Raw genomic sequence first — 15,133 nt, 5'->3', positions numbered from 1 at the left:
TATAGTATGGCATAAAAATGTCAAAAAAACGTCATAGTATTGTATGGCATAAAAATGTCAAAAAACGCCATAGTATAATAAGGCATAAAAATGTCAAAAAACATCATAGTATATTGAGGCATGAAAACGTCATAGTACATTAAGGCACCAAAACGCCATTGTATAGTAAGGCATAAAAGTGTCAAAAATGCCATGGTACACTAAGGCATAAAAATGTCAAAATACGTCATAGCGTAGTAAGGCAAAAAAACGCCATAGTATAGTAAGGCAAAATTTTTTTTAAAATGTCATACTATAGTATGTCAAAAAAACGTCATAGTATAGTAAGGCAAAAGTTTTTTTGAAAAAGTCATAGTATAGTATGGCATGAAAATGTCAAAAAACATCATAGTATAGTAAGGCAAAAAAATTTCAAAAAATGTCACTCTGTAGTATAGCATAAAAATGTCAAAAAAGGTCATAGTATAGTATGGCATAAAAACGTAAAAAAAAACGTCATAGTATAGTATGGCATAAAAATGTCAAAAAACGCCATAGTATAGTATGGCATAAAAATGTTAAAAAAACGCCATAGTATAGTAAGGCATAAAAATGTCAAAAAACATCATAGTATATCAAGGCATGAAAACGTCATAGTACATTAAGGCACCAAAACGCCATTGTATAGTAAGGCATAAGAGTTTCAAAAAATGCCATAGTATACTAAGGCATAAAAATTTCATAAACGTCATAGCATGGCATAAAATGTCAAAAAACATCATAGTATAGTAAGGCATAAAAACATCATATAGTAAGGCAAAAAAAATTCAAAAAACGTCACTCTGTAGTATAGCATAAAAATGTCAAAAAAGGTCATGGTATAGCATAAAAATTCTCAGTTAACCTAAAGCACATGTCATTTGACCGTGGGAAGAGGATGCAAAATCCACACGAATGTCAAGAATGGGTTTTGAACCTGCAACCTTGGCAAGGAGAGGCAACAGTTCTAACCATTGCACCATCAAGAAACCCCACAATGTTGTTTCAACATATAAGCAAAATAAAAGGTCATGGTATTGAAACCATAGAAACGCCATAGTATAATATGGCATAAAAATGTCAAAAAACCTCATTGTATAGTAAAGCACAAAAACGCCATAGTATAGTAAGACATAATAATTATTAAAAATGCCATAGTGTAGTATTGCATTAAAATGTCAAAAAACATCATAGTATAGTAAGGCACAAAAACGGCATAGTATAGTAAGGCACAAAAACGCCATTCTATTGAAAGGCATAAAAATGTCACAAAACGTCATAGTATAGTATGCAATAAAAATGTCAAAAAAACGTCATAGTATAGTAAGGCATAAAAATGTCAAAAAACATCATAGTATATTAAGGCATGAAAAAGTCATAGTAAATTAAGGCACCAAAACGCCATAGTATAGTAAGGCATATAAATGTAAAAAAATGCCATAGTATAGTATGGCATAAAAACGCCATAGTAAAGTATGGCATAAAAATGTCAAAAAACATCATAGTATAGTATGGCATAAAATTGTCAAAAAACATCATAGTATAGTATGGCATAAAAATGTCAAAAATAACGCCATTGTATAGTAAGGCATATAAATGTAAAAAAACGCCATAGTATAGTAAAGCACAAAAACGCCATTGTATAGTAAGGCATAATAATGTTTAAAAATGTCATACTATAGTATGTCAAAAAACTTCATAGTATAGTAAGGCAAAAGTTCTTTTGAAAAAATCATAGTATAGTATGGCATGAAAATGTCAAAAAACATCATAGTATAGTAAAGCACAAAAACGCCATTGTATAGTAAGGCATAATAATGTTTAAAAACGCCATAGTATAGTATGGCATTAAAATGTCAAAAAATGTCATAGTATAGTATGGCATAAAAATGTCAAAAAACATCATAGTATAGTAAGGCACAAAAACGATATAGTATTGAAATGTCAAAAAAAACGTCATAGTATAGTATGGCATAAAAACGCCATAGTAAAGTATGGCATAAAAATGTCAAAAAAACGTCATAGTATAGTATGTCATAAAAACGCCATAGTATAGTATGGCATAAAAATTTCAAAAAAATGTCATATTATAGTATGGCATAAAAATGTAAAAAAACATAATAGTAAGGAATGAAAACGTCATAGTACATTAAGGCACAAAAACGTCATAGTATAGTATGGCATAAAAATGTCAAAAAAACGTCATAGTATAGTATGGCATAAAAATGTTAAAAAACACCATAGTATAGTATGGCATAAAAACGCCATAGTATAGTATGGCATAAAAATTTCAAAAAATGTCATAGTATAGTATTGCATAAAAACGTCATAGTGTAGTAAGGCAAAAAAAACGACATTGTATAGTTACACAAACAAATATTTTATAAATGTCATACTATAGTATGTCAAAAAACGTCATAGTATAGTAAGGCAAAAGTTTTTAAATATCATAGCATAGTAAGGTATGAAAACTTCATTATACATCAAGGCACAAAAACGCCATTGTATAATAAGGCATAAAAATATCAAAAAACGTCATAGGATAGTATGGCATAAAAATGTCAAAAAAGGTCATAGTATAGTATGGCATAAAAACGCCATAGTATAGTATGTAATAAAAATTTCAAAAAAATGTCATACTATAGTATGGTGTAAAAATGTCAAAAAACATCATAGTATAGTATAGCATAAAAATGTCAAAAAAACGGCAGAGTATACTAAGGCATGAAAATGTCAAAAAACATTGTATAATAAGGCACAAAAACGCCATTGTAAAGTAAGGCATTAAAATGTAAAAAACGTCATAGTAGAGTAAGGTATAAAAATGGCAAAAAAAAACGTTATGGTATAGTAAGACATAAAAATGTCAAAAAACGTCATATTATAGTATGGCATAAAAATGTTAAAAAACGACATATTATAGTATGGCACAATGTCAAAAAAGATCATGGTATAATAAGGCACAAAAACGCCATAGTATAGTAAGGCATTAAAATGTAAATAAAACGTCATAGTATTGTAAGGTATAAAAATGGCAAAAAAAAACGTTATGGTATAGTAAGACATAAAAATGTCAAAAAACGTCATATTATAGTATGGCATAAAAATGTTAAAAAACGACATATTATAGTATGGCACAATGTCAAAAAAGATCATGGTATAATAAGGCACAAAAACGCCATAGTATAGTAAGGCATTAAAATGTAAATAAAACGTCATAGTATAGTAAGGCATTAAAATGTAAAAAACGTCATAGTATTGTAAGGTATAAAAATGGCAAAAAAAAACGTTATGGTATAGTAAGACATAAAAATGTCAAAAAACGTCATATTATAGTATGGCATAAAAATGTTAAAAAACGACATATTATAGTATGGCACAATGTCAAAAAAGATCATAGTATAATAAGGCACAAAAACGCCATAGTATAGTATGGCATAAAAATGTCAAAAAACACCATAGTATATTAAGGCATAAAAATGTCAAAAAACATCATAGATTAGTAAGGTTTAAAAACGTCATAGTATAGTAAGGCACAAAAAATGTCAAAAAACACTATCGTATCATAAGGCATAAAAATGTCAAAAAACGTCATAGTATAGCATAAAAATTGTCAATTAACCTAAGGTACATGTCATTTGACTGTGGGAGGAGGATGCAAAATCCACACAGTTAGATGTCAGGAATGGGCTTTGGAATTGCAACCTTGGCAATGTGAGGCAACATTTCTAACCATTGTACCATCGAGCCACCCCATAATGTCTTATCAATATATAATAAAAAAAAAAGGTCATGGTATTGAAAGGCATAAAAACACCATATTAATGTATGGCATAAAAATGTATTAGTATAGTATGGCATAAAAATGTAAAAAAATGTCATAGTATAGTAAACTACAAAAATGTCAAAAAAGCCATAGTATAGTAAGTCATAAAAATGTCAAAAAACGTTATAGTAAAGTAAGGCATAAAAATGTCAAAAAACATCATTGTATAGTAAAGCACAAAAAAGCAATAGTATAGTATGGCAAAAAAAAAAAAAAATGTCAAAGTATAGTATGGCACAACAATGTAAAAAAAAATCATAGTCTAGTAAGGTATAAAAACGTCATAGTATAGTGAGGCATAAAATGTAAAAAAAACGTCATAGGATAGTATGGCATAAAAACGCCATCATCAGTGTGGTGTGGTTTTGAGGTCGGTCACAGGCCCAAGATTTTTGACACCACACTTCATACAGACATCATGACATAGTATTGTAATTGGGTATGTCTTATATGGTGATTGTGTTCAGACATCAACCAGGAAAAGTTTCTACTTTTTTGTTTAATCCAATTTGAGAAATTAATCAAAAATGTTTTTCACCATCCTCTTAATTTCCAGTATTTTCTTAAAATGAGTTATGATTCTGGAGGCAAATCTAAATCCAGCTAACATACTCACGGAGTTACATTTTAAGATGGAGAATCTGCATTTGATCTATGTGCATTTAGTGGCAAGTGAACCTGACTCATATTCAAGAGGAGGATTCATTTTCATGATGTAGCTTTATTTCAGTCACAGGCTAAAGAAAGGAAGCAGCAGCATGTCCCCACTCTGCATAACTTCTCAGGCTATGTAGGTCATCCAGCTCACTGATGGTGCTGTTTTGAACCACGATTTTTTTTAAAAGTCCCATATTGTTTATTCTCTAATGTCAGTGGAAATGATGTGTTACTGCAGAGGTGAAGTGTCAGGCAGACAAATGCTAATCAACAACTGTACCGCCTTTTTTCCCCCCTTTTTTTCCTGACAGCAGTGAAAGCTCAAAAAAAAAATCTGAATTATATAATTGTGTTCTCTAAACAGACTAATTTTCAAAGCCTGAATTCACAAGCATAAAGTTTTTCCATAATGGCCTCTCAACTTTCATAAAAATCAGGGGAAGATGATGTGACACTTACAAGTAATTTTGCATCTTAAAGTTGAAATTCCAACTTTCACAAAGTCCTTTTTTTTTTTTTTAAACCGCAAACAAACCTGCAAACTTTTGGGTAAAACAACTTTAATGATCGCAAGCTTGAATTTGAAAGGATTTTTTGTCTCTTTGATCTTTTATTTCCAATTCACCTTCACATACTCCAGAGTCATGAACATTTATAATATGCAAAGCCGCCCTCCATTAAATCAGACTCTATGTGAAAGCTTCAAACCTTCTTAGAAGCCTCTGACCTCAAACGCTATGAAAAGTAACACCAACTGGCTCGGCTGGCCCTGAGGTCTTAGCTTACACAACCCACTGAAAGAAGAAAAAAAAAAGAAAGAAAAAAAAATCACCCTAGATACACACACCTTACTTCTTAGGCAGTCAAACACACAAACATAAATGCACATCCATCCTTGACCTGATATGCAAAGTGCAATTAAATCTGTTTTGGTAAGCAAACACACTCAGTAAACAAACTCTACTGTATGATGCATGGCTGCTCTTCCACGAGATATGAGGGTGTTAAGGGTGAAGGAGACAATAAAACATCATGAGAACCATCACCTCTCGCAATAGGACTAGTATTTTCAAAGATAATCCATTCTGCTTCTTCTGACAAAAGATAAACCCCCCCCCCAACACATATCCTCATACGGCCCATGAGATATTACCCCTGCCTTATCTTGGGAACATATGGGCACAGCTTTGATAGATTGTGGCTCCATAAAGAAGAAATCTTTATTCAGGGAGTGACGGTTTAATCCATGTAAACCTCTCGGTGTCTAACACTTATCTCACCATTCATTTTCTTTTTTGCACAAAAGCACGATTTGGCACTCTTTTGGAAACTTTACGCCACTTTTTTAATTAATTAACATTTCTCAGCTGAAACTTGTTCTTGTAAGTGTCATGTATGTGTAATTACCTTACAAGTAACTAATTAGTTTTTCCTGTCATGGATAATAAAAAACATCCCCCCTTCTTTAAAAAGCTTTACTCTCCACAAGATTTATCCTCTACACAAATTGCATGCCTATGGATGTGATAAGAACACGCTGTGTACAATAGAGCGGCACTGCATCAAATGAGGGGAATTATGTTGATTTCATGTCATTAGTCTGGTGTGGAGATACTACAGCATAGTTCACAGACTACAGGATCCATCAAGGGTCAAATTCAGTGCCTTCAAGTCCAATAGGATCCTTAATTACACACAGTAAAACTGGTTAATCATGCAACTAAATCATTTAGAGGGAGCAAATGATTTCCTGCTCTGGGGCTGCTTACTGACTTGAACACCATCAAAAGTCATCAAAAGTTTGCGTTAGGGTTTGAAAATTATGAGCTTTAGTATTCACATCATCATTAAATATTATATAAAGCTACTTAACTTAAACTTACATTTCTGTTTAACTCTCTCACAAAATCTGTAATGTAAAAAAATACATAAAAAATATCTGCAAATAGAAAATTTGCACCGATAATATTAATAATTTCAAGGTCAAGCAAAGCAATCCAGACCTCCCTCTCCCGAGGGAAGTTTTGTAGCTCCTCCTGGGGGATCCTGAAGTGTTCCCAGGCCTGATGAGATATTAAATCTCTCCAGTGTGTATTGGGTCTACCCCGGGGGCCTCCTTCTCCCTGTGGGCCCACCACATGCTGGAACAGGCATCTGGTTGGCGTGTGATGCAAGCTGAGGCAGCACACCGGGTCAGGGGCGGGCGCATGCCAGTCCCTGGCGTCGAGAACCGGAGAGTATTTCACATTTTTGCCTGACAAAAGTGGTGCTCCAAAGATTTGGCAACGAAAAAAGAATGGCGCAGAAGGGACTACGATTATCTGTCTTGTAGGACAGACACTAAATATGCTATGTCCTACACTACCCATAATGCATTTTCAAACGCATCTTTCACTTACAACAGGCTTTCTGTTAATGCTGTTTTGTTTAAAAAAAAAAACAAAAAAACAAAGCTCTGACAACATCATCAAGCTCCTCCACAGAGGAAATTATAGTCACTGTTTTGTTATAGTCACTGGTTGAGAAGAACTTCCCATAATGAGTAAACTTATTAAAATGATTAAAATTGGTGGACTCTCCTCTTTAATCTTAATTATGACACTGAAACAAGTGTACAAATGAGTTTTTTTGTGTCTCCAAGGTCCCTGAGAGGCTCCCTCAGGAATCCCATAACAAATACATGATTCAGGTCACAGAAACAGAATAATTGCAGGTCTGTATTTTCTGGCTCACAGACAATTTCACCATTTGGAGCACTCTCCTGCTGTATGGATGCAACTATCCATCTTCCAGAGAAAGGCCTCCTCTTTTCCCCCCAAAAAACTACCTTAAATGTCCTGTTTTTACTTGTTTACAAACACAGCCCTCCAGGGCAGGCGATGGTATATTTGTTGCCTGAGGAAAGAAATCTTGATGCTTCAGGAGACTTGGAGTCATTGGAAAAGTTACAGTTTTGTGGGCTATATGTTCCCTATCAGGGGGGAAAAAATGGATGAAAAGGAGGGGGATAAAAGATTGTGGGGGTTTGAGTGACAGCTGCTGCATTCATCTGATAATCAAATTCAATTCAAACACAAAGCCGCAAATGGAAACATAAGCAAAGAAAATAGCCACTGGATGTCAGTTTTGGCAGCGTCCGCACTTGCAGTCAGAACCTTATGACCTTTGCTGTGGGCAAAGACCTTGGGCTCCTCACAAATGTTGGAAAAATCTCCATCCTTGTCTCCTTGCTTTCAATCCAATTGCGGAAAAGACAAAAAAAAAAACACAATCATTCTGCGAGCAGAGGGAATTAATGAGCACGGAAACGAAGGAGAAAAAACAGACATTGGATTGTTATGGTGAGGAGAGTGTGGTGATATCAGGAGGTACGAGTGGAACGAGTAAAATATTCATCATCCTCCCTTCGTCTTGTCAGCATTTCTGAACCAACACTGAACAAGAGCACAAGGACAGAAGTTGGAGAAAGAGAGAACTAATCAACATGTAAAAGTGATACCATTTGTGTGAGTTCTGAAGTTAGCGCCCCAGTCCTTTTTTTGTTTCCCGTCATCATTATGCAGAGGAACTTTGATGCAAAAAAATGAGACGCTCACCATTTGTGGCAGCTATTGAACTTTCCAGACATGACCCCGTTTTTACAAAGTGCTTGATGGCACAAGATGAAAGCAAATCGTACCTTTTGGGAGGGAGAGCCGGCGACTTTAACTCCCAGCTCACCAAATGAAACCACTTTGAAGTTTAGTTTTCTTGTCTGTTCGACATATTAAGTGATAAATGTGAGGCGATTCCCTTGTTCGCTAATGGATGTAATTTTTCTTCCATTTAGTATCATATAAAGTATCATAAAGATGTCAGTGGTGCCACTTTGAATGGAACACATCAGACATGATTCCTTACACAGAAGGAAAAGGCTGCTATTATACCGAGAAGAAATTAAAAGTGACAATTAATCTTCTTTCCTTACCAGATACTAAAGAATTAAGAATCTCTTAAACTAAACATCACTGAAATAAATGACATAACCAGCACTAACTAACTTAGAATGAGCAAGCTCCTTTTTGCACCAACCTACAGTTACTGTTTGTGGATCCTCTACACCAGTGGTCCCCAACCTGTGGGCTGGGGCCCACCAGGGGGCCGCAACCGTGTTGCAAGTGGGCCGACAAATCATCAGCAAAACATGCAATTTTGTTGAATTTTGATTATAAAGCCGGTCTTTTTTTTCTCTTACTAAGGCCTATCACTGTGATAAGCCTTTCATTTCATTCCTGAATGTTCGATCGTTACCATTGATATGAAAAGTGCTCTGAGAATGCATTATTTGTCCTCCATATTGCCATGGGGTCTGATGTGGTCTGCCAACATTTGTGTGATTTTCAAGTCTGAAAAGGTTGGAAACCGCTGCTCGATTTCCCTCATACATGACTCTTTCTGTGTGTGTCCCATATCAACACAATACTGCACACAAATACTGTGTTACACTTTCCACTAATCCTTGTAGTAACTAGTATTCAATAAATCAGTGTACTTTACTTTTTCATACAAGATGTGCATTAAAGGACGTTAATCAAACTGGGGCTGATGAAAAGTGCGAAAAGTTTGTTTCTCTGTGTAGGGACACCTTTTTGTTCCTCAAGGTGTCCCTACAGCTCCTTGCAGCTTCTTCATCCAGCAGTGTGGCTCCATGACCCTTTTTCTTTGCCTGGTATTATAGGACAATAGTGAACCTTCGCAAAAAACACTTAAAACTGAGTAAAGTTTAGTACACCAGCCGCACTGATGCTCGTCATTTCTCCACAGTATGGACTACTGAACGTGGGACATAGCTCTGAAGTTCCTCTGCACCATCTAAAAGACTGCATCCCTGTATTTCCCTACACGGCTCCATTGCAAAAGGCGTCACGCAGAAGAAAATTAATGAACCAATGCAGAGAGACCAGCTCCTATAGAGGGGCTCTCAAACCCCTAATAAATTGGAAAATTGACCATGAGGAGACCCTGGGGAAAGTTTGGGATAGCAAGGTTGCATTTTTCTTTTCTTTTTTTTCTCTTTTTTTTGGGGTGGGGGGGTAGGGGGGGGGTTTGTGGCTCTAGAATAACATTAGCAGTCAGCTGCCTTTGTGGGGAAGCAAAATGTTTTGCATTTTGACGGGTTCACAAGGTTTTGGCTTTGGGAAAAACTCAATCACATTCATGGTTTGCTGAGCGTAATGTTATTTAAAATGCCAGTTGTGATAAGGCTATCCGCTTGAAGTTGCATTTGGTAAGTCGTTCTGTATTACCTCACCTCTCCTCAATTAACATCAAAGACATTTACACAAATTTCCATATATGGCTGATTTCGATGAGCGTTTCAAAGATAATGGCAACGTGGAATAAATGACACAAAATGTAATGTTGACTGGAGGTGTCATTATTGCGCATATGGCTGGCTCAGCATCATCCTCTGCTTGGTGAATCATGAACACCTTTGGTAATGCCTCCCACCATGATAATCTGAGCTGCATGCAGTGCTGCAGATCCATTCTTGGAGGAAGAAGACAAGTGTACAATTTTATTTTTTCACATATCCACTCATATGGATTTCAGGACTTTATTGAGCAATAAAAAATATACACCAAGGAAAATTACCATTTTCCTTTTTCCCCATATTGTTGTTCTTCCATCTCAAAATCTGATTTAATACTTCCAGATGAACGACCCATGATCCAAAGCGACAAACTGGAACAAAAAAAAAGAAAGAAAAAAAAGAAAAGAAAAGGAGAAAAAAAAAAAATAGAGCAGTGTTTTTAGTTCAACAATAGAAGTTGAAAACCACCAGATCAGTTCGAAAGCATCTCTGTTTGTTTATATTGTTCACTGAAAATTTTGAAAAACAGGTTTCAAACAGATTTGGTTTGAACAGGAGTGAAATCACAGACTAGGTTGTCACATCTGACTCTGCCTCTCCGTACAGTTCTGCCAGTTTCTGGAACTCGGGCCCCCAGTCATCCAGGTAGTTATAATCCTGCTCCGAATGCGTGCCGGGAGAGTCTAGAGGACTGATTGATCCTGTGGGTGAGCCCTGACCCTCGTAGGCGTAGGTCTGGAGGGAGTCGTAGGGTGGCACGCTGGTGTCCAAGTCGGCATCTACCAATCTTTGCTTGATAAACTCGTGCACGTCCACCTCGTCCAGCTCCACCGACGGGCTCCGGTGGCCGCGGGGCGGGATGCAGTGCTGCCTCGCCTCCGGGCGAACGTCCCGCCGGAACTTGAGCTCCTCGGCGGCAGCCGGGTTACGCAGGGCGATGATGTCGAAGGCCTCGGTATCCTCCTCGCCGCCGCCCTCATCGTCGTAGGTGACCACATTCTCTCTAATGTCCTCTTCAGAGATGATGAGGGGCTCCTTCTTGCTCCGCCTCAGTGTGATGAAGAGAACAACGATGGCTGCAAGACAGAAAAAGAAGATCAGTGGTTATATTTCTGAGGATGATGCCACAAAAAAGAAAATGAAAACCATATACAACAATAATATACATATAAAGTTATTTTCTGCAAAATAATATTTAGAAGCTCTAGACAAAAGTAAATTCCTTTTTTCAACAATTAAATTAACAAACCGCTTAGCAGAACATCACATAATGGAACAGCTGAATGTGGTTACAATGCTCAGCCGTTTCTTTTATGCTAATACCAATCTCTGTGTGTGCCTGTGTTGTTGTTCGTTAATTCATAGCTCATGACAGACGAACATGCCGTGGTTCGTAAACAGCAAACCAAATCAACACCAACCAATTTCATGCGCATATTTATCTGATTTTCCATCAGGACACTAAAACTGGCCAAGCGTCGAGGAGTTGTAAATCAATAATCGCATTAGCCGACATTAGCGTCGAGGCTGTGATGATTCTTTGAATGCAAGCTGTTGGGAGCACGACAATGCACACATTATGATCATCTGCGGGGCCAATTCAAACCTCACATCCAGCCAAAATGCAATACATCAAGCAAGGAAGCATATGGAGGTACGTCTCGTGTAATCATCTACTTTTTAGGTGAGACTTGTAATGGAGAAGCGCATCAGTGAAAATACGGCATGATGTTGCAAAATGTCCGTGTTGATAACCAGCTTACAGTCTTTCCCGACTTTTAATGAAGTCATGAAGCCAAGTTATATTTGATGACACGCTACAGCTTGTGATCTTGTTCCTACAAGTAATGAGAGTTGTGCCTCTTTGGGTTAATGATGACCTTTGCGAGATGTTAACACTAACATCCATTTAATAAAATAGCATCAGCGAGGGGAAGAGCATTTTTGCAGCAGTCCAATATCTGAAAGGAGTTCATAATGCTATCAGCAGAGATGAGCGAGACAGATCAGCGTTCCTGCAGAGGCGTCGCTTTGCTTCTTAATGAAATCCACTGAATGTAAGCAGCAGGAAAAACATAAAGAATCAAGGGGGCGGGGGGGTGATATAAAAGTTTCTCAGCATCTTGGCATCATACATCAAACTGTTATATTCTATCTTTATCTAAACAACTACACATTACTGTGTTAGGCCGGCCTCTCGGGAAGAGGCACCTTATAGCACATTCAAGGTGAGAGCTTGATAGAGAGACAGGAAGGTGCTGCTGGATTAAGAGGAAGTGGAGGTTTCCGCTTTCATAAAGCCAAGGATGCAATGACACATTTGGCTGATCTACTGTAGCTGCTCAAGCAATCCATTTTGGCGTACATGGTGCGGTGCGGTAAACAGACTTCACAGCAGTTTCAATGACAGTCGACCTAGACTCAAACACCAGAGCCTTTACTCCCTCACTTCACTTCATGTATTTAACGCCGGCCTCACACCAAACCGCTTCACATTCTCTCGCCTCCCTCCACGCTCACTATTAGCTCAGTTCGCTGTTTCCTGTTTGGTGCTGAAGAAAGCGTCACTGAACGCCACTATCTGCATGAGCCAGGACTAAAAACGTAGGATAATATTAAACATGTTTGATTGTATCAGAACGTCAAGACAAAAAAAAAAAGAAAAAAAGACTGACTTAAGACAATCAACTTACACCAAATGATTGTGAATGGGAGTGCGCCGCAACTCTGGGACAGACTGATAACCCAGCCTTGGGTATAAGGCAAATATTAATATTATTAGCCAGCAGTTGTGCCTTGAGCCAAAAATAATAAATTATCGGTAAAACATTGTCTGGATTGATGCTCAGCTATTTCTCTGTGTCTTTTTGTTTGATGTCAGAATGTTTCACTTGGCAATATAACAGATAGCCACCACTTAGTCCAGTAACTCAGCAACCTGTCAGCCCATGAGGCATTACACAAGCCCAGATTGAGTTGTAATTTAACAGTGTAAAAGTCTAAATGTAAAATGCAACACAGAAAATTTTTCCATTCCGGCTTGGATAAAAAAAAAAAAAAAAGAAAGAAAAGAAAGTTTGACTTTTGTAAAAGTAATTACGCACAGATTCATCTATCTACATATATTTCATTGTTCAGTGTTCACTGTGTTTTTTTAAATGAAATGTCCCTTAACCTGCATGTGATTAATCTATTCAAAAAAACAAAAAAACAAAAAACAAATTCACTTCCCTCCACCTGGTGCACTGGTGCTGCCCGAGTGGGGTTAGAGAGGGTGAAAAATGCAATTTGTCTGGGACAGTGCTTATCGCTCTACTTGTTTAAAGCAACCAATTACACAACGCAAGGATGTGAGCGTGTGTGTGTGTGAGGTGAGCTGGGTCAATCACTGAAGAAATAAAGCATTTCTGCTTTTTTATGTTTACTTCTACATGCATATTTTGGAGTTTGGAACTTTTTGCTCCCACTATTCACAGTTTCACATCTCGCTGTGGTTTAGAGGTAAACAGCCTGAATATAATAAAAACAAAAAGAAATGTTACCCAGAAACTGACTTCATGCACCTTTTCATTTCCTACACCACTCTGCACTCTCCACATCCCGTGATCTACCTGTATTTGTAGTATATTCCTATTCACTATACACAGCACATTGTAATACGCTCTCCGCATTAATGCTCCGTCAGTGGTTCATTCAGGTCATTTCATATGCCAACCCAAGGCCAGCTGAGGTTTAACTGTTGCTCAATACACCACTTACAGCACCAGGGAGCATTACTCTAGTCTACGGATATCTAATTGCTGCGCAGGGGCGACGGCAGGAGTCTCATTTATGCTGCATTTATATCCTGGTTATTGAAGATTGGACGACTCGCGGAGCGTCTTGCATTCTAACACAATGTGTCTAATCGAAATAAGAGCTGCTTGTAACTTCTCAAAGCTTAGACCTCAGCTGCAAGTATACTGCGAGTAAAAACACTAAAAAAGTCAATTGTCTTGTGCTTTTGAAACACAAATACAGCACAGCACTTCTTCACCTTTATCGATATCACCACCAATACCATGTCATGCATCACCTAGAGTCAGACCTAAAATGGCTGTAGTCCCAGAAAAATATTCTGACTAACGTTGGCACTTTGCATATTCGTCCTTTAACTTGTTGCTAAGGACTATTACTAAAAATAAGATCCTCAAATGAACGGAAATGTTATATTTTACCAAAGACATGCTACTACAATTGCAGTGAATGTAAGTATTTGCTTTGTGTTGATACAACAAAGTCATCGCAGTTGATCCTACATTAAGCAGAGACTGTAGAAATACACTTATTAGGCTTGTGTTTTCAATCCAATTACCACTGTGATTCTTTACCATTCTCTTTGAAACTAAACGAGTAAAATCCCAACAATGATCTGCTTATGAATATTCTGTTTTTTTTTTGTTTTTTTTTAGGTTGATGTGTAGAAGGCCAACCTTATCAACTGAGACAGTTCAGAGATAGTTTGTATCCCTTTCTGGTTGTCTGCAGGCTTAATTAGGATGGCTTATTAGAGGGCACAGAGATAAAACACGGACATTAATTGGGCAGACGGAAAACAATCAGACACAAACAAATCAAGCTGACAAGCAAATACCAGCAAGAATTCAAAGTGGAAGCCACGTCTATGTAAAGGATATGAACACTAATGTGCTGGCTTTACCACTGTAGTCTGTATTTCTAAATCCACATTAGTAAAACCTCCTGTTCATCTGAAACATGTTGAGTTTTTTTTTAAACCTCAAACAAGTTCATTGTGGTTTATGTATCTATAATCAAAATTTTTGGGGGCATGTTGAGCGACTAGTGAAGATAAATATTGGTGCTAAAATTATACTTTTTCCCCAATACCTCTGAATGGGGAATAATTGTGTTCGGTATATTTAGTTACATGAAAAAAAAAAGACTAAAGGAAATGTTCGTCATTTATATGAGGAAATATTTGATCAAACAATAAAGTAATGAAGCCTAAACCTCTTATCTTTATCTATGACCCGATTCACCCCTCACACATTAACATGTGATCTTCATCTGAAAAAAACCCCAACATTAAGCCAAGGTGTTCATGCATGCAGAATGCATTGTGATCATCATATGACTGAATATCAGCCAGGTGTAAATGCAATCGCTACAGTGAGTTCACATTGTTGTTCTCCCCACTCATGTAAGCAAACCCCGTCAAAACTACATGTTCCAGCAGCAGCTTGAAGTCTGCCGGCCCCACCTAAATAATTTGCAGATTC

General features: G+C 37.1%; 1 protein-coding gene across 3 annotated transcripts in view; it reads right to left on the bottom strand.

The window, feature by feature from the left end:
- Window positions 1–10,062: 10,062 nt before the first annotated feature.
- LOC130161233 (cadherin-18) overlaps window positions 10,063–15,133 on the bottom strand; it is a 190,554-nt gene continuing 185,483 nt past the window's right edge. For all 3 annotated transcript variants that reach the window (XM_056364372.1, XM_056364373.1, XM_056364371.1), the window contains exon 12: window positions 10,063–10,930. In XM_056364372.1, coding sequence (XP_056220347.1) covers window positions 10,425–10,930 — 506 coding nt within the window. In that variant the 3' untranslated portion in view covers window positions 10,063–10,424. The remainder of the gene's footprint in view (window positions 10,931–15,133) is intronic.

Source organism: Seriola aureovittata, chromosome 20, assembly GCF_021018895.1.
Source record: "Seriola aureovittata isolate HTS-2021-v1 ecotype China chromosome 20, ASM2101889v1, whole genome shotgun sequence".
In the NCBI taxonomy this organism is placed as follows: domain Eukaryota; kingdom Metazoa; phylum Chordata; class Actinopteri; order Carangiformes; family Carangidae; genus Seriola; species Seriola aureovittata.
Note: the sequence above shows the minus strand (reverse complement) of the source record. Positions and strands in the feature narration are given on the sequence as shown.